Raw genomic sequence first — 24,612 nt, forward strand, 5'->3', positions numbered from 1 at the left:
AAATTAACTGGTGTCAGAAAGTTATATAGATTTGTAATTTACTTTATTAAAAAATCTCAAGTCTTCCCATACTTATAAGCTGCTGTATGTCCTGCAGGAGATGTTTTATTTTCAGTCTGACACAGTGCTCTCTGCTGACATCTCTGGCTGACACAGGAACTGTCCAGAGCAGGAGAGGTTTTCTATGGGGACTCAGAAAACAGAGACAGAGTTCCTGTCTCGGCCAGAGGTGTCAGCAGAGAGCACTGTGTCAGACTGAAAATAAAAAAAAAAAACATTTCCTGCAGGACATACAGCAGCTAATAGGTACGGGAAGACTTGTGATTTTTTTAATAGAAGTAAATTACAAATCTATATAACTTTCTGACACCAGTTAATTTGAAAGAAAAAGATTTTCGCTGGACAACCCCTTTAAGTCTCCAAGCTAAAAAAAAAAAAAAAAAGTAAGAACATTTTCCCAAAAAATTACTAGTCCTAAAAGTTCTCTATTCAGACCCTTTCATTTTTTTTTTTTACCTATGGAGCTTCATGAGGGCTCATTGTCTTGCACCATGGTCTGTACTTTACATCGGTATAGTTTTCTTCTAAGCAAAAATTCACAAATTCGGCATTTGGAATGTTCTTCATTTACACCATTTATGCGTTCAATAATGTTATATGTTAATAGTTCAGGCCATTACGCACGCGGCGATGTGATATATTTGTTTACACTTTTTTAGCTGGAAAAAGGAGGATGATTTGAACTTTTATTACGGCTTTCTCTCTTTTTTTTTTAAACATACATAGGAGACTATTATAAGGAATCCTTCGATTCCTTATACTGAACATAGTATCGTTATAAGAAAGCTATGATCAGTATTATCTGCGATGGACTGGCTGTCCAGGCATGATGGGAATTGTAGTTTCGCAGCAGCTGGAGGGCCTGAGTTGGACACCCCTGCTCTGCACAGTCCAGCATAGAGATGCAGCTCACACTGCTAAAGCAACCGCTCGACACCCAGCAGGTTACATACATAAGTCCTATTAATTAGAACCATGCATGGACTGCATCTCTGGAGTGACACTTTAAACATTGGAGGACAATATATCAGGTCATAATATATAGATGAAAGAGAGAAAAAAAAATACTACAGACAACTAGTTGTATACAGTTAAAATTGTAATAAACTTTGTCAAATCTACAGCACTTACTGTAAGCAGTATAAAATGATAAATGACCCTGCTCGTCATACACGGGATAACATCCAAAGTAAGATGACAAAGTAATGACACCAAATAAAACATAATAAAAGATGAAGCGTAAAAATTATTATTTTACAAACCAAGTTAAAATAAACAGAATTAAAGGGGTTATCCAGGATCAGAAATATCACAGATACTTTCTTGTAAAAACAGCACCACTTCTGTCCTCAGGTTGTATGTCGTATTAGAATTTATCTGCATTCACTTCAATGGAACTGAAAAATGACACCAAAACTGAAGGCAAGAATGGTCCTGTAAGTGGAAGAAAATCCCTTTAAACGCAACATGTCAGTCCACTATGGGTTTAAAAGAGTGGTCTGGGATTTTACACTAATAGCTATAGGGCAGCATACCCCAATCTGTGGCCCTCCAGCTGGTGAAAAGCTACAATTTCCATCATGCCTGGACAGCCACAGCTTTGGCATGATGGTAATTGTAGCTTTGCTGTAGCTGAGGGGCTGGAGGTTCCACATCCCTAATTTAATGAATGATACTGAGCTGCAGTACCAGACACAGCCTGAAGTGTAGGGATGTCGCTATCAGTACAACAGATGTGGGGAGGCTGCTGCTTGCTTGTTCAGCTGATTGGGGGGCATACCCCATCAATTTTACAATGGTGGTCTACCCTACGGAGAGATCATCACTGTGAAACCCCAGAAAGTCTTTAACAAATAAAAAATTCTGATATTAGAAAAAAAAAATCCCCAGATTGTATGGTATCCCTATAAAAACACAACCTCCACAGCACTGCTGCATTACCAAACAAAGACATTTCTCCTTCAAACTAGAGAAGTCCAGGACCCTCCTCCTGTTCACGAGACGACGGCCGCAGAAAAAACAACAAACAATATTCCTTCTGACCTTTGGCCTCCGCTGTACTGAAGACAAATCTTACAAGTGTCCTTAAAACTTAATGAAATGTGTGATCTTCATTCCAAACAGGAAATCCCAAAAGATCCAAAATGTAGAAAAGTCTGAAGATAAAAGTTCTAGAAGTCTTTAGATGGAAAATAAGATCCTAAGTGTCCATGGCTTGTTAGTCCTCCAGGATGTAGTTGGGGTTCACTACCAGGTAGGGGTCCTCCTCCTTGGAAGCGTCTCCCTCCTCCTCTCCTGATCCCCTCAGGCTGCTCTGTGTCAACTCTATCAGGATGTGATCCTGAAATACAAGAAAGAGAAAGCTTAAAGGCTTGTTTCCTTATACACAATGCATTCATGTTTGTCCCTGGGATAGGTCAATGGGAAATTTGGGCTAAAGAGGGTGGAGGATATAAACTTCTTTATATCCATCTATGAACTCCTCCAGTCTTTAAAAGACAGGTCACAAGATGTGCCAAGCAGCTGATGAATGTGTAAAAAACAAAAAACAAAACTTTATACATACCTAACCATACTCCCGGTGTTGTTCTCGCTTCTGCCCGCTCCCCGCAGCCGCCACTGAAGCTTCTACACCGGTCTTTTAAGTGACAGGCCACTCAGCCAATCACTTCAGAGACCTGCAGTTCCAGCAGCGTCAGAGAGAAGCTAGAACACCACCGGGGAGCGTGGAGAGGTAATGTATAGACTTTTACTATTTACAGCAAGGGATGCACGGACATCACTACCTATATAGTATACCTTTACTAAGTAAGCATCGATTTAGCAGACCGGCGCTCGCTTGCATTAGTGATAGGGCTGTGTAATAGGGCCCTAACACTACAAATGAGAGTTCTGCTGAAGCGTCAGATTCATAGATAATCTTAAAGTGAATCTACCACCAAGTACATTGCTTTGTTTTTTTTTACATTAAAGCAATTATCCAGCGCTACAAAAACATGGCCACTTTTATCCAGAGACAGCACCACTCTTGTCTCCAGTTTGGGTGCAGGTTTTGTAAGTCAGTTCCATTGAAGTGAATGGAGCTTAGTTGCAAACCGCACCTAAACTGGAGACAAGAGTTGTGCTGTCTCTGGAAGGAAGTGGCCATGTTTTTGTAGCACTGGATAACCCCTTTAACAGACTGCTGCTTTTTTGAACTGCCGCCCTGTGTCTCCCCATGGCGGTGGTCTATTCGCGATATTATATATCATATCGGGAATAGACCACCGGGTCTGTAACTACAAACATATCGGGAGATATATATATATATATATATCTCCCGATATGTTTGTAGTTACAGACCCATCCCGCTCCGCAGCACTGGGGGATAAACTACCCTCCCTTCCGTGACGTGGCTCCCTTCATTCTAAAGGAACCTCATCACAGAGGGGAGGGGGTTTTGTCACTCTGGGGGCCGATGGAAATAGAACGGCACCGTACTCAGGATCCGGGCAGTGGTTCATAAAAATGACCTGATGGTACTTTCGCTTTAAGGGTGCACTCACACGTACAGGATCCGCAGCAGATCTGATGCTGTGTTCAGTTATTTAGATCAAATCCGCTGCGATACGGTACATGTGAAGCTACCCTAAGGCAAAATGCACAGATTCCTAAGGACCAGTGTTCTCCAGCCTGTGGCAAACTCCCAGATTGTCAGTGCATGCTGGGGGTTGTAGTCTTGCAGCAGGTGCTGAGTCACAGGTTGATGGACACAGCTATAGACTCTCTCAGCCTCCTTATCTCTTATCTGCTTTATAAGGACTCACATAATGAACCAGCCGGTGAATCACTTTCTCAATGATTTGCTTGCGGTTAACAAGTTCCTCTTCAGAGTCAATCTCCGATTCGATCTCCTTCAGGTACCAGTTAATAAGTTCACTTTTTTTCTGGGAGGCTTCATCTTCATCTGCGGAAAATAAGGACAAAACATTAACCCCTTAAACACTGGTCTATACTGAGCCTTTGTATTATTTTTTTTTAGGGATCCATTCAGAGAGCCAAAACTTTGTTGTATGTAGCCTTATGGGGACTTTGGGTGTCTAGGCATGATGGGAATTGTAGTTTTACAACAGCTGGAGGCCGCAGGTTGTGTACCACTGGGTTAAAACCTGGCTATATCTGTAGCATTCTGAATCCATATGTTATCATGATAAAACAAGAGAAGTCATACTGACCTTCCATTTTTCTCAGCTCCAGAACCAGCAGGTTGGAGATTCTCTTGTATTCTGTAAAGCTGAGGCGCAGGGACGGTTTTGACGCGGCCTCCTTAGGTTCGGTATCTGCGTGGCCATTAATTCCATTCACATGACCATTGGGTATTTCCGCATGACCTAGAAATTAGTATAGTACAGGCGATTTAGTATAGAGACTATCTCAAGCCAATCGTTGCAATATCCAAAACCAGATCTCACCATTCACTTCTTCTTGAGGTTCTTCCTCCATTTCTTCATCCTGATCTAAGTTCACATCTGGCGTCTCCACTCGGATAATCGACTTGTTGAGTAACCGGAAAGCTTCCTTCACGTGTTTTGGATGAACCTGCGGTGGAAGAGGTTATATATTATATCCATGGATCTATCTCTGCGTATATCTATCAATGGTATTGTTATCCAGTGTGTGAATGCTGACCTCATCGCAGCAGTGCATCCTCGCCATCGCCTCGGACAGGCGGATCATGCTCTCCAGCTGTCGCACGGTAATTCTCCAGGCGGATTTGGTGACACCGGATCCATCTCTCTGCCGCAGACGCTTGTACTGTTCCACTATAAAATTCTCGGAGTCTTTGGAGATCTGTAAGAATAACAGAGAACCTGGTAAGCTAAAACCAAGTAAGAAAAGCAAAGACTGAGGCTGGGTTCACAAAAAAACAGATTAAAAACGGATGGAAAAAACGCATGCGTGTGTGCATCCGTTTTTCCATTGAATTCCATTATAAAAAAAACAACAAAAATAAACGGATCAAAATGAACACGGATGAACACATGCAACAGATTGCAAAAACGCAGTGTGAACCCAGCCTGAGCGGTGATCTATTCATTGGAAAATTTACCTTGGGCTTGAACTGGCGGGCAAAGAGCATATATCTGCGGAGTTCATCGAGGGTGTAAACCCTGTCGATAGACTCTTCAATCCTGGAGTGGAGGTCCACAATACGCCGAGCAATGGCGTAATCTGTCACCTAAAAAACATCGGGCTTTTACTCATCAACCTACATGGTTTCTGTTTGCTCAAAGCAAAAAGAGATCTTGAAAGTTTTCACTAACTATTACAAAAGTAGTGAATTCAAAAACGGGATTTGTTACCTCATTACATTCGTCGACCAGGATGAAGAAAAGGTCAAATCTCGACATGATGGGAGCCGACAAGTTTACGTTTTGTTTCAGGGACTTTGCCCGTTCGTAACGGCCTCCAATGGGATTTGCAGCAGCCAAGATGGACGTCCTTGCGTTCAGTGTGGCCTGGTGTAAAAGAAGGGAGTTAAAGAGGTCAATTTACGGCAGGCAATAATAGCCACGTCCTTGCACTATGAGCCGAGGATGAGCGTGCTTACCTTAACACCAGCTTTGGTGATGGAGATGGTCTGCTGTTCCATAGCTTCATGAATGGCAACTTGATCCTTGAGGTCCATCTTGTCAAACTCATCGATGCAACATACACCCTGAAGGAATAATAATGCATCAATGCCTTTCAGCTGTATGGGGTATTGCAGCAATGAAGAGAGTTATCAGAATGTGCTGGAACATTGGGCTAACTTTAGGCATTGGATTCTTACAGTATGCCACAACCTGTGACTTTCTAGCTGATGCCAAACTACAACTCCCAGCATGCCCTGACATCCTTCGGCTGTCAGGGCATGCTGCGAGTTATAGTTTTGCAACAGCTAGGGAGCCACAGGATAAGGAAAAAAGCCACAGGCATGATGGGTGTTGTAGTTCTTCAATAGCTGGAGGAGCACAGGTTGGGGGAACAAGTGCAATTTAACTGCATTTAATGTTATAGATGGTTAATAGACAGATCCAAATCTTACATTGTCGGCCAACATCAACGCTCCGGCCTCTATCACAAACTCGTGAGATTCCTCGTCTCTCACTACGGCCGCAGTCAGACCGGCAGCACTGGAAGCCTTCCCGCTCGTGTACACCGCCCGGGGGCTGAACTCCTCCACGTGCCTGGCGGGAACAGAGGATTACAGAAATAAATACACATGAATATTAAGAAAAATAAATAAAATAAAAATAAATTAAAATACATGTATACAATTTTTCTTTAAGGACTGATGGTACCATTCTCTGTCACCTCTAATACAATTACATTCCAGGTAGCATTAATATCATGTCTGTATTATATAAGGCAAGTTTCATTACATAGTGTATTGTTATCTATGACAGAATTATATAATCATTACATATACCAAACATAAATTATATAAGCTTTACATAATGTATAGTTATCTAAGGCAGGGATGACCGGACAAGGTTCGCCCTTGTGTAATATTGCTTTGGGCTAAAGTATCAAACACATCACACACTATAGATTATTGATTTATTGCAGCAAGAGATTGTAGCGGTAACAACAGTGTCTATGTGTACATCAACATGACAACCATCATTGTGTAACTATATAATTATCAATATTAATATTATTATATAGACTGTTTTACAGATTTCCTAGAAACACCAGAGGAGACTTAGCAGTGATTTCTAACTACAGATGAGCGCATCTCAAGTCCGATTCCGATTGCTTGGCATTTGATTACTGGTGCCTGAGGTTGGATACAACCCTAAGGCTGCCTGGAAGACATGGATACAGCCATAGGTGGTATTAATGTTTTCCTGGACTCCCTAGGGATGCATATAACTTCTATCTCTGACCAATACTCACTTGAGGAACTGACTCTTGGCTGTACTTGGATCTCCAACAATGCACACATTGATGTCACCACGCAGGGATGTGCCCTCCATGGTGGTCTTGGGTACACCACCGAACAGCATAAGTAAGATGCCTCTCTTCACCTCATCATTGCCTGCACCACAATAATAGAAATAGCATTAACGTGATAGATAGACCCATAAAATCCTCCAGCAGTACTCAGAGGGTCTTCCTTACCATGCACGGTGGGGAAGAGGCTGGTGCACAGGTTGTGGTACAGGTTCTTGTCTTGGCTCATTTCAAACACCTTCTCCCACTCCTTTGCAGACATCTGGTTCTTGATGCTCTCCGCTGTCATGTCTTCTTCATGAAGATCTTTACCACCAAACTGAAACAAAGGCCGAATTAGTCCTTGTTCTAAACTAGAAAATAATTTCCCCCGAGTGATGTAATGTGGATCCTTTCATGCTGAACATGGTAAAGGAGTTTTCTAGGATGAGAAAACACATTCTTCTTCGGCATGTGGACTTTGCAGCTCAGTTACATTGAAGTGAATGGAGATGAGTTATGATACTAGTACAAAACAATTGATGAAAACTCTTAATCAAACACAAAGTCCCTCACGAATTTTGTAGCCTAAACGCGTTTCCCCCTACCACCCAGTGCAGGGTTTATCAGGATAACAGCTCTATTACCATTGATGGGACAGACCATAAATATGGCCATTATCTGGTCAGTACAGAAATCTAAAGTCCAATGCAAAGCACGTCAGACCAAGCGCAGATAAACTCAGATCAAATACCAATTTAAGACCTTAGTCGAAGATTAAACAGACAGGCTCCCATCAGTTCATACAGGTCATCACAGCAGCTGTAGTCATTCTGCAGGGAGCACCAGGTGGAAAGTGACACATCGCAGTAAGCTCAGGCTATGTGCAGGAGATCACCCGATTACAGCAATGTTTCCCTTCCAATCTAATGCTACCTACAGAATGATAAGTATACAGCCACTATTATGGTCTGTATGGTGGCCAAATCTAATGCTTTGCTTACAGGAACCTCCACTGCTGTGTGATACAACTCTACTAAAAAAAAACATCCGTCCTCTATCAGCTTTGTGATACTCACCCTGGGATTTGTAGGAGCCACATAGCAAGCAAGGAAAACAAGTCTGTAAGACAGATCCCTGACTCCGAGGGCTCGGAGACCACGGACGCCTTCCGCTTCATAGCCCTCAGTTCCTCCGACCCTGGAACTGGTCTCAGCACGGACACCTAGGAGGACATTTAAAAAAAAAAAAATTTTTACTATAACAATATATATATGACAATACAGTGGTACCTTGGTTCAACAAAACCAGCAATCATAGTACAGCAGTCACTAACTCCTCACTCATCCTTTACTGTATAGAGTCCCCCCCCCCCATCCCAGCTCTGTAAGGGATAGGAGATGGTGGTGCACTGACTGTACTACTACTGTACTGTATATGCACTCCAGCAGTCTTATACAGTACAGGATGGGAGATGGCGGTGCACTGACTGTACTACTACTGTACTGTATATGCACTCCAGCAGTCTTATACAGTACAGGATGGGAGATGGTGGTGCACTGACTGTACTACTACTGTACTGTATATGCACTCCAGCAGTCTTATACAGTACAGGATGGGAGATGGTGGTGCACTGACTGTACTACTACTGTATATGCACTCCAGCAGTCTTATACAGTACAGGATGGGAGACGGTGGTGCACTGACTGTACTACTACTGTATATGCACTCCAGCAGTCTTATACAGTACAGGATGGGAGACGGTGGTGCACTGACTGTACTACTACTGTACATGCACTCTAGCAGTCTTACACAGAACAGGATGGGAGATGGTGGTGCACTGACTGTACTACTACTTTACTGTATATGTACTCCAGCAACCTTATACAGTACAGGATGGGAGATGGTGGTGCACTGACTAACTGTACTGTATACACACTCCAGCAGTCTTATTCGGTACAGGATCGGAGATGGTGGTGCACTGACTGTACTACTACTGTACTGTATATACACTCCAGCAGTCTTATACAGTACTGTACTGTATGTGAAGCCTCACCAGTGCTAAACTCACCAGGTACAACCCACCATCCACGCCCGCAAAAACGTTCAGATACCAGGTACTTCAAGACTGGGGGCCCGAAAAGTGTTTGAGAACCGAGCAGAGTTTGAGAACCAAAGGGAACTTTCCTTAAAAATTCAGTTTGAGTTCCAAGCAGTTTGAGAACAGAGGTACCACTGTATAGTGCAATTATAATACAAGATATGGGAGAAATTACCCGTTAGTTGATCTGTTTAGAAGCAACATGCAGAGTGACCGCTGTTGATACTTTCAGATCTTGTTGCAAATAGTATGAACAAATGAGCAATTTTCTTTAAAGTGACTGTACCACCAGGCCCAGGCTGAAGCACTGGAGGCGGCCGACCCACCCTTAGTGGGAGGAAACCCCCGCCCCTCCATGATAGGGTTCCATTGATTCTAATGGAGTCACGTCATGGAGGGGCTGGGGTTTCTTCCTACTAAGGGTTGGTCGGCCGCCTCCAGTGCTTCTGCCTGGGCCTGGTGGTACAGTCACTTTAAAAAAAAAAAATTTCAGACTTACGAAAACATGGCCACTATATTCCAGAAACAGCACCACTCTTATCCTCAGTTTGTGTGTCAGTTTTTCAGCTCAGTTCCATTGAAGTGAAAGAAGCTGAGTTGTAACACCACACACAACCTGATGAGAGGGGTGGTGCTATTTTTGTATAAAATAGCTGTGGGTTTTCTTTTTCTAAGCCTGGATAACCCCTTTAATGGCGCCACAATTTCCCAATGTAGGCAGAACTGCTCTTGATGCAAACAGTGGCAATGCCCAGCGAGTACAAGACTATGTTCACACAACATATTTTTTATGACAAGAACGGCCGTTCTTGTCAGAAAAATGTGTTGCAGTGAAGCCAATGCAAACAATGGCCGTTGCTCAGTGTATTGAACAACGGCCGTTGTTTGGTACAGCTGTGGAAATAAGTCACGTGTCAATTATTTCCGACCGTTGTGCATTGAAAACAATGCAATTTTCAGTGCCATTGTTTGCACACTGTGTGAACATAGCCCAAGACTGCTGTTTGCAAATAAAGTTGCACCCATAGTTTTTTTGAGAGTCCGTGTACAGCAAATTGGCCCGATGTAAAGTAATGTGGCAGCTTAGACACGATTCCAGTCATGATGTCATCTCACAGATCACTTACCTGGGGTAGCTAGCTGAGCTACATCAGGGACAACAATCAGACACCCTGTGAAATCACATCTGTCCCCGGCCTGACACGACTCAACAGCTTCAGCGCGTAAAATGATTTCAACGCTACGAGGAATACTGCCACGTGGAAGCTCGGCCTGGGTCTCCTGGATACGAACCTGCAAGAGCAATGCTGGCGTCAGCCATCATACTAAAGTAATGGATAATAGGCCGAATATTTAAAGGGGTTCTCCACTATGGCCGGTAATGGCCCAGCAGCAATGGCAGAACATGAGGGAGCCGCCTAACGTTACCTTTTGGAAATCGACAAATCTGGACTTGTTGGTGTCCAGCATGAACCTCCTCCTGTTGGCGCACACGGGGTTCCTGCAGATACTTGGCTGCGTGTACTTGAACTGCTGCTCCACATCTTTGACCAGAGTCTGACAATCCAAACACAGGAAGGTGCCGCTCACCAGCTCTGGGTGCACAGGATGAGTCCGGACCACCTGACCGCTGATCCTCATCAGGGAGCCAATACGAGGGGTGGTCAGCTCTCTGATCCTGTGGACATATTAGATAATTTAGCATCAACAATGACCAGTGTAGAGAGTATGCGAAGCACCTGTACAGTCAATGAAAGTTTTATTATGGGCTAGACCAAGCAATATGCCTCCACTTCTGGGATAGGAAACCGTCTGACCTCCAGCTGCTGCAAAACTACAATTCCCATCATGCCAGGACAGCCAAAGCTTTAGCTTTGGCTGTCCTGGCATGATGGGAATTGTAGTTTTGCAACAACTGGAGGGCCGAAGATTCCCCATCCTTGCTTTATATGCCAAGATGGAAATATCCCTTTAATGGTGCGTTCACACCTACAGGATCTGCAGCTGATTTTCTGCAGCAGATTTCATTTAAATAACTGAACACAGCATCAAATCTGCTGCAGATCCTGTAGGTGTGAACGCACTCTTAGGGGGTAAAGTCGTAACTTATCACTAGACACATGATAACTATTTTCAGGATCAATAGGGGTCAAAAGATTCACCCTCACCAGCCATAAAGCACAGTACTTTGTACAAAAGGTGGTTATGTAGACGTGTCCATGAAGATGAGCAATGACTTGCACAAACCTGACATCTATATCTGCACATTAAAGCTGCACTGTGGCAATAAATATTTTTTTTAAAGATATCAACAGGGGTTGTGATCGCAAGCAGTTTTGCAATATACTCGCTTTACTTATTTTTTTTTAAAGTTTTCTATGTTTAAATCAATGTTATACAAATGGCCACTAGGTGTCTCCCTCCACTCTACATGTGTACACCTGCTGCACATCCATATTCAGAGGCAGAGAATCCTGTGGGTGCTCGCATTCTACGGTCAGCTCTCCTGTAACACCACCCCAAATCCTCTATAACCACATAGTGACATTATACTAAGTGAATAGTTGCATAACAGAGTATTCTCTCCTGGGAAGCTGCAGAGCTGATAATGGAATTAGCCTCTGTTGATATACAACCAGAATGGTGAACGGGTGTGAGTGCACAAAGGACGGGGACCTCCTGTGTTTGGTCTCTTTTTATTTTAATAGAGAAAAGACCAATTATCGGCACAGGGGGAGCACGGAGCACAGTTTGGCCACATGTAGAACATTGATTTAAACATAGAAAACATGAAAAAGCGAGTATATAGCAAAAAATCCTGTGAAAAAAATTCACAAGGGTTATGCTTTAAAGGGGTAGTGCGGCGCTCAGAAATTATTCACAGAATAACACACATTACAAAGTTATACAACTTTGTAATGTATGTTATGTCTGTGAATCACCCCCTTCCCGTGTCCCACCACCCCCGCCCGTGTACCCGGAAGTGTGTGGTGCATTATACATTACCTGATCTGTGTCGCGCCCGTCCGCCATCTTGTGCCAAACGTCATCTACAGCCGAATTGCTGCCGCCGTCCCCCCTCTGCCACGTCATCAGCCGCGATTGGCTGAGCATAACTGCTGAGCATAACGGCTGAGCATAATCGCGGCTGAGCACAGTTATGACGCGGCAGAGGATGGACGGCGGCAGCGATTCGGCCGTCCGTCCGAAGATGACGTTTGGCACAAGATGGCGGACGGGCTCGACACGCATGAGGTAATGTATAATGCACCAACACTTCCGGGTACACGTGCGGGGGTGGGGGGACACGGGAAGGGGGCGATTCACAGACATAACATACATTACAAAGTTGTATAACTTTGTAATGTGTGTTATTCTGTGAATAATTTCTGAGCGCCGCACTACCCCTTTTAAAGACAATCTAGAGTGAGCCGCATTACAGCCATGTTCTCTCCATCCGCTGCACATCACTATGGGCATTGCACAAGATATTGTGGCCATGCTCAGAGCATCAGTCTTACCTCTCTCTCCTGAGTTCCTGTTAGCACGATCATCTATACACACACACACATTATAATATATATATATATATATATATATATATATATATATATATATATATATATGCACACACACCCACACATATAATGTTGTATCTGCACTAGTAATACCAAGAATCTTCCTATATCTGTGAGCTCTTACTTGTGTCTGGTTGGCAGGTCTTGGAACGCCAGGTAGAACTCCTTGTTTTGTGGCACATTTCCATGGTCCCTGGCGAAGGCCCTGATGGCTCTGCACAGATACGGGTAGACTCTGCAAGGGAGATACATCAGGATGAATGAGGGGTCCACAGGGCACTGGGGGTGTGTGTGGGTGACGGCGCCATCAGCAGGCTCACCTGTAGAACTCCTCCTGGACGGTGGTCGCCAGCTGCTGGTTGTATTGCTCCAGGTCCAGGAAGCTGACCAGCAGGGTGTTCCTCTCTGGGCGGATCAGCTCCTCCGCGTCACTCTTATACTTCAGTTCTCCGTCTGCATTCTGGAACCTGGAGTTTATAGAGGAAGAATCCTATTAAAGCCACTTATAGAGATGGCCGATCTGAAGTGCACAGATGGGACGGACATACTAGTACTACTGATTTTGAAATAACAGACGTTATTCGGCCTCAAATTGTCGTGCGTCCAAAAAGGCAGCAGTTAAGCAGCCAAAAAAAATAAATAAAAAAAGACTGTGTGTGAACCTAGCCTTAGAGAGCTGTTAGGTTAAGGAGACACATAGTACCTTTTATATATCCGTCTGTGCTTCCACAACATGGAAGAATGCTTGTATTCTCCAAGTGTCAATAAGGCGTTCCCAAGCCCCTAAAGTGCTGAAGTCTATCACCTCCTTGCTCCCCCTCCTATCCCTGAATCTGCTTGATTGACAGTCAGCTGGAGACTGAGCCCCAAGCAGGAGCTGGGATGGGAAGGGTAGTGAGGAGGTGTTAGAGGGCAATCACATGAACATTGGACCTGCACACTGGACCTCAGTGATCCTGGCATCATGCTTCATCATGATGCAGAGAGTTTCAAATCATTTTAAATCTTCACGTGCAACTGATTCAGAGCTCCCAGCATCATAATTGATGATTCCAGGAGTTCCACATTCCGCCCCCTAACCCTTAGTCTCTGGCTGTACAGGAACTGCAGCACCACAGTAGAACAGGGAAAAACTACAATTTCCATCATGCTTTGGCTGTCTAGGCATTATGGGAATTGTAGTTTTGTAACAGCTGGAAGGCCGCAGGTTTGACATGTCTGCTCGAGCCTGAGTGTCACACTCACGGCCCTTCAGCTGCTGCAGAACTTCACCTCCCAGCATGCACAGTCACCTTGATCTGAACGGAGTTGTTCTGGTGGCAAGCACATCGCTATCTACAAGCCTCATTCAGGTTGTAGATATCTGTGCAACAAACCTGGCCTGTGTGAATACAGCCGTATAGCTGCAAGGCCCAGTGCCCTTCTGTAGGAAAGCATATTCTGATCAGCAGAAATGTTGGTCACATGAAGCCTGGCTAAGACTATGTGGATTACGGCTCCACAAGCTGAAACCAAACAACAGCAGTGGCTGGATGATGATAACATTTATTTGTATAGCGCACACTCAGACAAACTTCAGCATGCTCCACTCATCTTTAGCCTCTTCTTAAAAGAATAGTTCAGCAAAGGAGTTTTTTTTTTTTCTTTTCCTTCAAATCAACTAGTGTCAGAAGGTTGTAGCTTACTATTAAAAAGTCCCCAATACTTATCAGCTGCTGTATGTCCTGCAGGAAGTGGTGTATTCTTTCCAGTCTGACAGTGCTCTCTGCTGCCACCTCTGTCCATGTCAGGAACTGTCCAGAGCAGAAGAGGTTTTCTATGGGGATTTGCTGCTGCTCTGGACAGTTCCTGACATGGACAGAGGTGGTAGCATAGAACACTGTCAGACCGGAAAGAATACACCACTTCCTGCAGGACATACAGCAGCTGATAAGTACGGGAATATTTTTTAATAGAAGTAAATTCAAATCAAACCATTTGTAAAGATTTTTTTTCTTCGTTAACTACCCCTTTAATATGAGAACCAGTTCTACTATTCTTACACATTAGATCTGGTGACTGTGCAGTATGGAAAGTGTCCTAGGCGTCTGGTAAGATGAATACACGGGGTTAGTAGTGAGAACAGAGACCAAGAACAGCAGACGGACGCAGCGGCTTTTATTACAGGACAGACATGGGGCATGTTAGTCACATAGAAAGCGGATGGTGCAGGACACACAGGAGCAGAACAAAACTAACTTTATTAGTGCAGGAACTTAGACTCATCCCCCAAACTCCATAGATGACCTCACTGCTATATATTATACACAATCTGCCACATGAATATATAAAGTGATCATGTGACCACTCAGCCAATCACTGCAGAGGGGGCACAGTGGAGTTACTGGACCAGCTGATCACATCTGGGGGAGCAGCAAGCTGATTGGTCACCAGTTCTGTATACAACAGACATGTCAAACTCAGGGCCCCCCCAGCTATTACAAAATTACAATTCCCATCATGCCTGGGCAGCCAAAGCATTAGCTTTGTAACAGCTGGAGGGCCCGAGTTTGATACCCCTGGAATACAAGCCCCAAGTGTCCTAGAACCTGTAACACTCCAGCTGCTGCAAGACTACAACTCCCATCATGCTCTAAGCAGCGGCCACAACTCCCATCATGCTCTAAGCAGCGGCCACAACTCCCATCATGCTCTAAGCAGCGTTATAAATTGTGTACAAAATCTACAACTCCCCCCCCCTCCCCCAATAGCAATTTTTTATAGCCCACCACAACATTGCCAGGTCATGCTGGGAGTTGTAATTTAGTCATTGTAAACACTGCCCAGAGCATGCTGGGAGTTGTAGTTCACAACAGTTGGAGTCCCAGAGTTTGGCTACAGTTTTTTTGTACTGTGTTCCCGAGCTGTTTCAGAACTACAACTGCCATCATGCAGTAAGCAGAGAACCTATAACTCCCAGCTTCCTGGCTGCAGGCGCATGCTGGGAGTTGTAGTTCCTAGAGGACCCCACTGTATATAGAGGCAGGCCCGGCTGCAGGCGCATGCTGGGAGTTGTAGTTCCTAGAGGACCCCACTGTATATAGAGGCAGGCCCGGCTGCAGGCGCATGCTGGGAGTTGTAGTTCCTAGAGGACCCCGCTGTATATAGAGGAAGGCCCAGCTGCAGGCGCATTCTGGGAGTTGTAGTTCCTAGAGCACCCCGCTGTATATAGAGGCAGGCCCGGCTGCAGGGCATTCTGGGAGTTGTAGTTCCTAGAGCACCCGCTGTATATAGAGGCAGGCCCGGCTGCAGGCGCATGCTGGGAGTTGTAGTTCCTAGAGCACCCCGCTGTATATAGAGGCTGCCCCGGCTGCAGGCGCATGCTGGGAGTTGTAGTCCCTAGAGCACCCCGCTGTATATAGAGGCAGGCCCGGCTGCAGGCGCATGCTGGGAGTTGTGGTTCCTAGAGGACCCCACTGTATATAGAGGCAGGCCCGGCTGCAGGCGCATGCTGGGAGTTGTAGTTCCTAGAGGACCCCGCTGTATATAGAGGCAGGCCCGGCTGCAGGCGCATGCTGGGAGTTGTGGTTCCTAGAGGACCCCGCTGTATATAGAGGCTGCCCCGGCTGCAGGCGCATGCTGGGAGTTGTAGTTCCTAGAGGACCCCGCTGTATATAGAGGCAGGCCCGGCTGCAGGCGCATGCTGGGAGTTGTAGTTCCTAGAGGACCCCGCTGTATATAGAGGCAGGCCCGGCTGCAGGCGCATGCTGGGAGTTGTGGTTCCTAGAGCACCCCGCTGTATATAGAGGCTGCCCCGGCTGCAGGGCATTCTGGGAGTTGTAGTTCCTAGAGCACCCCGCTGTATATAGAGGCTGCCCCGGCTGCAGGGCATTCTGGGAGTTGTAGTTCCTAGAGTAGCCCGCTGTATATAGAGGCAGGCCCGGCTGCAGGCGCATGCTGGGAGTTGTAGTTCCTAGAGGACCCCGCTGTATATACATGAGTCGCCGGCTGCAGGCGCATGCTGGGAGTTGTAGTTCCTAGAGGACCCCACTGTATATAGAGGCAGGCCCGGCTGCAGGCGCATGCTGGGAGTTGTGGTTCCTAGAGGACCCCGCTGTATATAGAGGCTGCCCCGGCTGCAGGCGCATGCTGGGAGTTGTAGTTCCTAGAGGACCCCGCTGTATATAGAGGCTGCCCCGGCTGCAGAGCAGAGCGGCCATGAGGCCCGGGGCACAGTATGGGGGATGGGGCGCCGCTCCGGGACACTCACTCCTCCAAGAAGTCCTGGAACAGCTTCTGGCACTTCTCCGCCACCTCGTCCTTGACCAGCGGGGCAGCGGCGGCCGCGGCGGTCACACTGGGCTCGGCTACGTCCATTCTCCGTCCGGTTCTGATAAGAGGCGCCGCTTCCTGCACGGTGTAGGACAACGCTGGAGTTTCGCGCCAGTCTCTGTTCCCACGTGATCCGTTTCGCGCCAGTCACAGCCAATGGCAGAAAGGGGATGGTGCAGGATTTCGCGCCACTGAGGAAAGGGGCGGGGCTATAACGTTATCCGCGCAGAGGAGACCGCTGTAACTCTTTATTCGCGGAGGAGAATTTTACAGATGAGTGAAAGTGAGAGCGCCAGCTAGTGGTGGCGGGGAGGAACTTCTCAGGATGAAACTATTCTTTCGGTCACTGCATCCCAAAGGGTTAATTCAAGTGTCCCTCTGGTGTGGATTATTTTGCATTTTTACAAAATAGCTGTTTGGCAGACACTTAAAAAAATGTTAAAAAGGGGTTGTTCAATTTTTTTTCTTTCAAATCAAATGATGCCAAAAAGTTCCAGAGATTTGTAATTTCTATTAAAAATCTCCAGTCTTCCAGTACTTACCAGCTGATGTATGTCCTGCAGAAAATGGTATTATTTCCAGTCTGGAGAGCAGGAGAGGTTTTCTGTGGGGATTTGCTGCTGCTCTGGACAGTTCCTGACATGGACAGAGGTGGCAGCAGAGAGCACTGCGACAGACTGGAGAGAATACACCACTTCGTGCAGGGCATACAGCAGCTGATAAGTACTGGAAGACTGGAGATTTTTTAACAGAAGTAAATTACAAATCTCTGGCAATTTCTGGCACCAGTTGATTTGAAAGAATTTTTTGGGGGGGTGAACAACCCCTTTAATGGTTATGGTGTGGCACTATTCCTTATTAACTGTATGACTATTAGCAGTATATATTATAGATGCATAGATATTTATGTATGGACAGGGGCGTAGCTAGGATTCATGGGGCCCCCCTCCCCTATGCACAACACAAAGCACTGCACATACATACATATATATATATATATATATATATATATATATATATATGCTTTACTGCTGGTGCACTGATAACCCCTGACCTCTGCACATTTTCCTTTCCTACTTGATTGCCAGCTGGAGAACAGAGGTCAGAGGTTATCAGTACAGTGAAGCAGAGATCTTTGTCTTCTGCTTGTTAACCCTTTTTTTGTGTGTGTTGCAGCATGTAAGCAAACACTGGGTCACTTACACACTGCAGTACATAAGGGCTTAAGCAGAAGGACACACACTCTTACCTTCTCCCCCGGGCCCCCTCCTGCACGGGCCCCATAGCAACTGCTTACCCTGCCTGTATGGTAGCTACGCCACTGTGTATGGATTGCGTCTCACATTACACTTGCCCCCATCACTGGCAGTTCATTGTTCCCTTATTTCTCCTCTGATGTATACTTGGTGTAAAGGCCGTATTACCCTTAACGATCATTGGACGTTTTCGACCGATAATCACCCGGTGTAATAGAAGGCAACTCATAGCTGTAGAAGTCCAGTTTCTGCATCTGGAGCCGGATAAAGAGTGAAGACCTAGAGGGCACTTAGACTCCACTCCCTGGTGTGGCCCAAAGCCAAACCAGTGGGGAAGCACAGCAGGTCCACACTCACTGTCTGTTACGGGCTCCATCTGTGATGAGGCAAGATGAGCATCTCACCTCAGGTGGCAGATTGCAAAGTCTGGGAGAGGGCAGCATTGGGGCCTAGATGGAATCAGGAGCAGCCAGCAGTCCACTCATCTGCTGCTCCTAAATTACACAAGTGTTGGGCGGTACATGCAGCTCAGCCTCCTCATACTGAGACATCCGGTTACCTGATGATCCTGCTGATCAGTGAGGAGAAGAGACAGTGTACGGGGAGTAAGGGGCCTATTCCACGGAGCGATAATCAGCCAAATCGGCCCAATTCGGACGATTATTGCTCCGTGGAATAGAGAAAATGATCAGCCAATGATCGTGTCATCGGCTGATCGTTCATTTAGGTTCAGACCTAAAATCATTGTTCGCCACCAGCGCATCGCTACGTGGAATAGCGGTGCGCGGCGGCGACTGACGATTTCAGCAGCATCATACATTACCTGTCCGGGCTGCAGGTCTTCTCCTTCTTCCTCCCGGTCCTGCACCACAGCAGCTTCGGAGTGGCCTGTCTGAATCACTGTCCGGAACCGCCGCGGCCAGTGATTGGCTGAGCGGTCTGTCAGTTCAGACAGGCCACTCCGAAGCTGCTGCAATGCGGCACTGGGAGAAGGAGAAGACCTGCAGCCTGGACAGGTAATGTATGAAACAAGGGCTGCAAGGACATTGTTCTCTGCCCGGATCATCCCGGCCGGTACTTAAGTACCGGCCAGATGATCTTTCCGGCCGCAGGATTCTGATGCGGGCGCATCAGCGCGCCCCCGCATCAGAGCTTTCCACAGCACACAATGAAGCCAGCGGCCGGAGCTGCTCGCTTTATTGTTTGAATTGACAGGGTTTCCTACGGCCGCAATTTATTGAATTGCGGCCGCAGAAAACTGACATGTATGTGTGTATACGCTTCAGCAGGAATCCCATAGAAATGTAGGCAAAGTTCCACACTGCATAAAGTATGACCCCCCTCCCCCCCCCCACACACACAGTCTATGTTCACACAACGTTCTTTTTTAATAAAGAACGTACGCTGATTGCAATTGCCTCAGCGTCCGTTCTTTACTGCAGGGGTTGAATTGCATTGAAGTCAATGCAATGCCGCCCGCTGTGTTCTCACATCGTTATTCTAACGTTCGATCTTTAGAACGGGCGTTAGAATAATGTGCCTGTCAATTATTTCCGGACGCTGTTCAGTGAAACATCAGCTGTTCACACAACGCAATGTGCAGCGCGGCCGCACATTGCATTGGAGTGAATGGCTAATTGATTTGCGGGCATAGCAGCCGATGCCCGCAAATTAACTGTGAAAAATGAATGTGCCTGCAGCCGATACGGAGGTATCGGCTGCAGGAACGGGCTGCCCGATGGCCGGCTGTTTGTGTGTGAACCTAGCCACACACACCTTTCCCCTCAATTTTTTATTTATGGAACTTTTCCTTGTTACATAGAGACACCTGGGGGGGGAGGGGGGGGGGAAGGGGATATATACAATTAAGATAAGCCCAATCTGGTTATAAAGGCCCTATTCCACCAACAGATCTGACGACAGATTATCTGCCAAAGGTTTGAAGCCAAACCCAGGAACAGACTATAATCAGAGAACAGGTCACAAAGGAAAGACTGGATTTCTCCTCTTTTTAAATCCACTCCTGGGTTTGGCTTCAAATTTTTGGCAGATAATCTGTCGTCAGATCTGTTGGTGGAATAGGGCCTTTAGTGCCAGGACAGCAGACAAGGAGTCCAGAGATGTGAGGTCTCCTGTGAGGTGTTAGGGCCCTATTACACAGGACGATTATCGTGCAAAAAATCGTTAAATCGTTCAAATTTAAACGACAATTGTTCTGTGTAATTGCAGGCAACAATCGAAAAATCGTTTGTATGTCGTTGATCGTTCATTTGATCAGATCTGAACCTAAAACTATTGTTAACCGTTCACTAATCGTTCGCTGTAATTCCATGTTTGTTCGCTCAATCGTACGATTAACGATTTCGGAGTAACAATTTTTTTTAATAACGATCAGCCGTTAGACGGAACGATATTTCATACGCAAAATTCGTTTTGCGTTCGCTTAAGCCTATCTCGCACATAGGAAAAATCGGTGAACGACTGTTTACCTGGAATGATCCGCGAATTTTTTACGAACGACGATTTTAGAACATGTTGTAAGATCAAAATAAACGCTTTCTCGCTCGTCGCTTGATCGTTCGCTGCGTTTACACGTACGATTATCGTTCGAATTTGATCGTTATCGTGCAAATTCGCACGATAATCGTTCCGTGTAGACGCAGCATAATTGCACATTGTTCATTGTTTTTCTGGGATCAGAAGGAATAAATGATCATAGTAACGATCGCAATAACGATTATCGTTCTGTGTAATATGGTGAACAATTTCAGGTTAACAATAAACAGTTTGCGATCGTTTGTGTTAAACAGTTTGCGATTGTTTATCGTTAGTCGTTAATCATTAAAAATCGCTCAGTGTAATAGGACCCATAGGTTTAGCAGTGTAATGGCTCCCCGGGGGTCCGGCCTCCTTGTTTTCCTGTGTCTGTACGTTAATCCTGTACCGTTCTATATGTACACTCTCTGTATTCCTCCTACAACTCACTTCTTCACTTTGCACACGTGCAGGATATCATCATCTGAACCTCAGATTTCCCCCAAGAAGATGGACGGACGGAATGAGATTCCAAAGGGACTACTAAGCCTGACGCTGGAGATGGTCTACCTACTGAGTGGAGAGGTGAGAGACTCTATGGCTGCCAAGCCTCCTGTATGAAGATGTACAGTACTATAAGACAGGATTGTATACACTATACAGTATACTGCAATAGACTCTCCATGTTCCTCCATAGTTCCTATGGGTTCTGGGGTGCTCACTTGTACATGGGTATGAGAACATCTTCATGAGTAGCAATATAGAATAGCGTAGAGGGCACTCACCATGAAAACTTTTTCTTTATTAACAACTTCTTAAAAACGCTATAGAAGGATTAGCAGTAGCGAGGATGCTAGTACTCTCGAGGACGTGTGACGCACATTAGAGTGTTTCCGAGCATGAACCCCTTTTTTAAGGTCATGATACAGCATCTCAATCTTATTATTAACATCCTGGAGACTAATAGTTTTTTTCCCGTACCTTTTCAGTCTCCTTCGCCCAGTTCTGAGCTTCTGCTTTCTGCTGAAGACACAGAAAACTGTGTGTGAGCTGTTCACTGTGTCTTCCCCTCCTCCTTCTGGCCCGGTATCCTGACTGTCTGTCTCTGCACTCCGTAATGCAGGAAGGATTAATCTCAGTGAGGTCATCAGCAACGTGATGCAAAAACAGCCGTCCAGGGACACTGTTTACATAATCCATCTCGGAAGGGAGGAGGAAAGAAGGGGGAGACGGAGTGAACACCTCACACACGATTTTCTTTGTCTTTAGCAGAAAGAAGCAGCCACCACTGCCAGTTAGTGGGCCGCCCATGATTCACCTTAATGAGAAAACATTTCCATCACTAGTCGATCCAATAAGTTTAATATATCGGAGAACAATACATGCTGATGTATTTCACTGCGTGATCCATTCATATATTCAGTATGCAGAACACAAGCTGAGACTATGAGCACACACTGGATTTCAGTCTATTCTGTGATTCTCATTATGGTCAATTATTTTAAAGGGGCGCTCCGACATCAGGTAAGAAAATAATCATACTGCAGAAGCATATATCATTGCTTATTAATCTGCCTCAGTTCATAAACCAGTTCTGAAAAACATTTGTTTTTGTGCTTTCTGGTTGAGTGTACTTCAATTCCCAGAATGCGTTGCTTTCCCTTAGCTCTCTATCACAGCCCTCCCACCCTTCCTACTCCCCCTCCCATAGCTCTCCTGCCAGTTTTTCACCCTGATTCCGAAAATCTCAATGCAGACTGTTGCACAGTGAGGTTGTGGCCCCTGCTGCATTCACTCCCTGTCTTATCTTTCTGTAGCATCATTCATCACAGGGCAGCATGCTGTATTCACACCTAACTTTTCCTAAATTGTCAATAAAAATATATATTTGTGTATATGACAGAGAGGGGGTGATGAAGGCTGAAGGGGCTGTTCCGAGATGGTGACATCACTGCTATCAGAGAATGTTGTGTACAGGGAGAGGGAGGAGCCAGAGAGCTGAAGACAATACACAATTCATGGTTGTTCTGTTTTCCCTTCCTTCTGTTTCCCCTTCCTTACACGAGACGATTATCGTGCGAAAAATCGTTAAATCGTTCGAATTTAAACAATAATCGTTCTGTGTAATTGCAGGCAACGATCGAAAAATCGTTCGTATGTCGTTGATCGTTGATTTAGATCTGAACCTAAAATTATCGCTAATCGTTCGCTGTAATACCACGTTCGTTCGCTCAAGTTCTGCATTTGTTCACTAATCGTTCAGTGTAATAACACATTGCCCATTGTTTTTCTGTGATCAGAAGGAATAAACGATCATAGTAACAATCGTAACTAACAATTATCGTTCTGTGTAATATGGTGAACGATTTCAGGTTAATGATAAACAACCTCGTTTGCAATCGTTAATCTTTAATCGTTAAAAATGGCTCAGTGTAATAGGACCCTAACTAGAGATGAGCGCAATTAGAGCATGCTCGAGTCTGATCATTCAATATTGTCAGTCAATATTGTGTCAATAAGGCCTATTTTATGACCGTAAAATCAATCTAATTGCATTCCCCTTTTAATAGAAAAAAAAAATTTTGTTACCCCCAAAAAAGGCTAGTACTTCCAGACTCTAAAAAAATGTCAGTTTTTATTCTTAAAGAGGTGGTGGTGATGGCGGTGGCGATGGTGATGGCGGTGGTGGAGGTGGCGGTGGTGATGGCGGTGGCGGTGGTGGCGGTGGTGATGGCGGTGGTGGAGAAAAGAAACGGTAAAAAAATCTGGGCCATTTTTGCATGAAAAACAGCGTTTGTTTTTTTGGGGCTGAAAATACAAGAAAACAGTGTGGGAGCATAGCCTAATGCGGCATGCACACATCCGTGATATACAGTCTGCAAGCGGACTATATATCAGAGACTGAACTCTTGACCTCTTATGGGACTCCCGGCATCATGATTTATTATGATGCCGGGAGCTCCGAGACAGGTAAAGCCTTGTGCTACTATATTGACGCAGCCGTGTCAGTTCAGCAACATGGAACTTTTCGGAGCTCTTAGCATCATAATCAGAATTCTATAAGAGGTCGAGAGTTCAGTCCGTGACATATAGTCCGCTGGTATAAGACCAGCTAATGTAAGTGCTGATCAAGACGCTAATTTAAAGGGGTACTCCAGAGACTCAAAGAACATTTCTTTTGCTAATATTTCAGGACAGTGTTGCCGCTTGCTGCTGCCAGTCAATGGAAGTATATAAGTTAAGCAAAAAAGTTCTATCATTCTTATTTATTTTATATTTTATATATTTTTTTTTCCTCATGCTAATGCACTTAGGTTATTTATAGTAAAGTGCCGTGTTAGTGTTGTTAGTCTTTTTTTGTATTTTTGTTTGTCTTACATTGTATTGTAAAAATGGAAAAATATTTAATAATAATAATAAAAAAAGTTCTATTAGAAATTAATATAACTTTATTAAAAATGGAGTCTCCAGAGTACCCCTTTAACTATCCTGTTACATGGCTTGGTTATTGTGCAGGCAGGGCTGTATGAACGATCCTCCTGTATGTCTGAGCACTAACATTTCGCTTTTATTCCTGTCACAGATAAATCTCATGGAGGGCCGTGTACAGACAATAAATCCTCCGCCGTCTGTAATGATGAACCTGAAAGTCTTATCCACAAGTCAAGCAAAGCAAATGCTCCAAAACCAAAGGGATTTTCCAGGAGGAAACACAAACCAGAAGGAAACTCCACAGATTCGGGTAACCGCTTATGGGGTGGATGTGATATGGATGACACAAAGCAGAACAAAGATCGTCCCCACATCAGCTGCA

The 24,612-nt window shown here is 45.2% G+C and overlaps 1 protein-coding gene and 1 long non-coding RNA gene across 2 annotated transcripts; one reads left to right on the top strand and one right to left on the bottom strand.

Annotated features, from left to right (window-relative positions):
- Positions 1-1,147: 1,147 nt before the first annotated feature.
- On the bottom strand, positions 1,148-17,171 carry MCM6 (minichromosome maintenance complex component 6). The gene is made up of 17 exons (XM_069982650.1): positions 16,946-17,171; positions 13,017-13,163; positions 12,821-12,931; positions 10,547-10,796; positions 10,246-10,411; positions 8,097-8,242; positions 7,207-7,357; positions 6,982-7,123; positions 6,128-6,269; positions 5,651-5,758; positions 5,403-5,558; positions 5,150-5,278; positions 4,729-4,890; positions 4,512-4,638; positions 4,275-4,430; positions 3,867-4,006; positions 1,148-2,401 (listed from the first exon to the last, which is right to left on the bottom strand). Exons 1-17 carry the CDS (start codon positions 17,050-17,052, stop codon positions 2,279-2,281), a joined length of 2,463 nt encoding a protein of 820 aa, XP_069838751.1. The 5' UTR covers positions 17,053-17,171; the 3' UTR covers positions 1,148-2,278.
- Positions 17,172-17,174: 3 nt separating this feature from the next.
- LOC138800729 (uncharacterized) lies at positions 17,175-24,612 on the top strand. The gene is made up of 3 exons (XR_011364508.1): positions 17,175-17,388; positions 21,272-21,383; positions 24,382-24,612. It is a non-coding gene; the product is annotated as an uncharacterized lncRNA (long non-coding RNA).

The sequence above is a fragment of the Dendropsophus ebraccatus genome, chromosome 9 (assembly GCF_027789765.1).
Source record: "Dendropsophus ebraccatus isolate aDenEbr1 chromosome 9, aDenEbr1.pat, whole genome shotgun sequence".
In the NCBI taxonomy this organism is placed as follows: domain Eukaryota; kingdom Metazoa; phylum Chordata; class Amphibia; order Anura; family Hylidae; genus Dendropsophus; species Dendropsophus ebraccatus.

Excerpts from the sequence above, each read along its gene's own strand:
- MCM6 (XM_069982650.1), bottom strand. The coding sequence starts at position 17,052 with ATGGACGTAGCCGAGCCCAGTGTGACCGCCGCGGCCGCCGCTGCCCCG. Across the intron at positions 12,932-13,016 it reads GTCCAGGAGGAGTTCTACAG|AGTCTACCCGTATCTGTGCA; the intron begins GTGAGCCTGCTG and ends TCTCCCTTGCAG. Across the intron at positions 5,759-6,127 it reads CGTTGATGTTGGCCGACAAT|GGTGTATGTTGCATCGATGA; the intron begins GTAAGATTTGGA and ends TTATTCCTTCAG.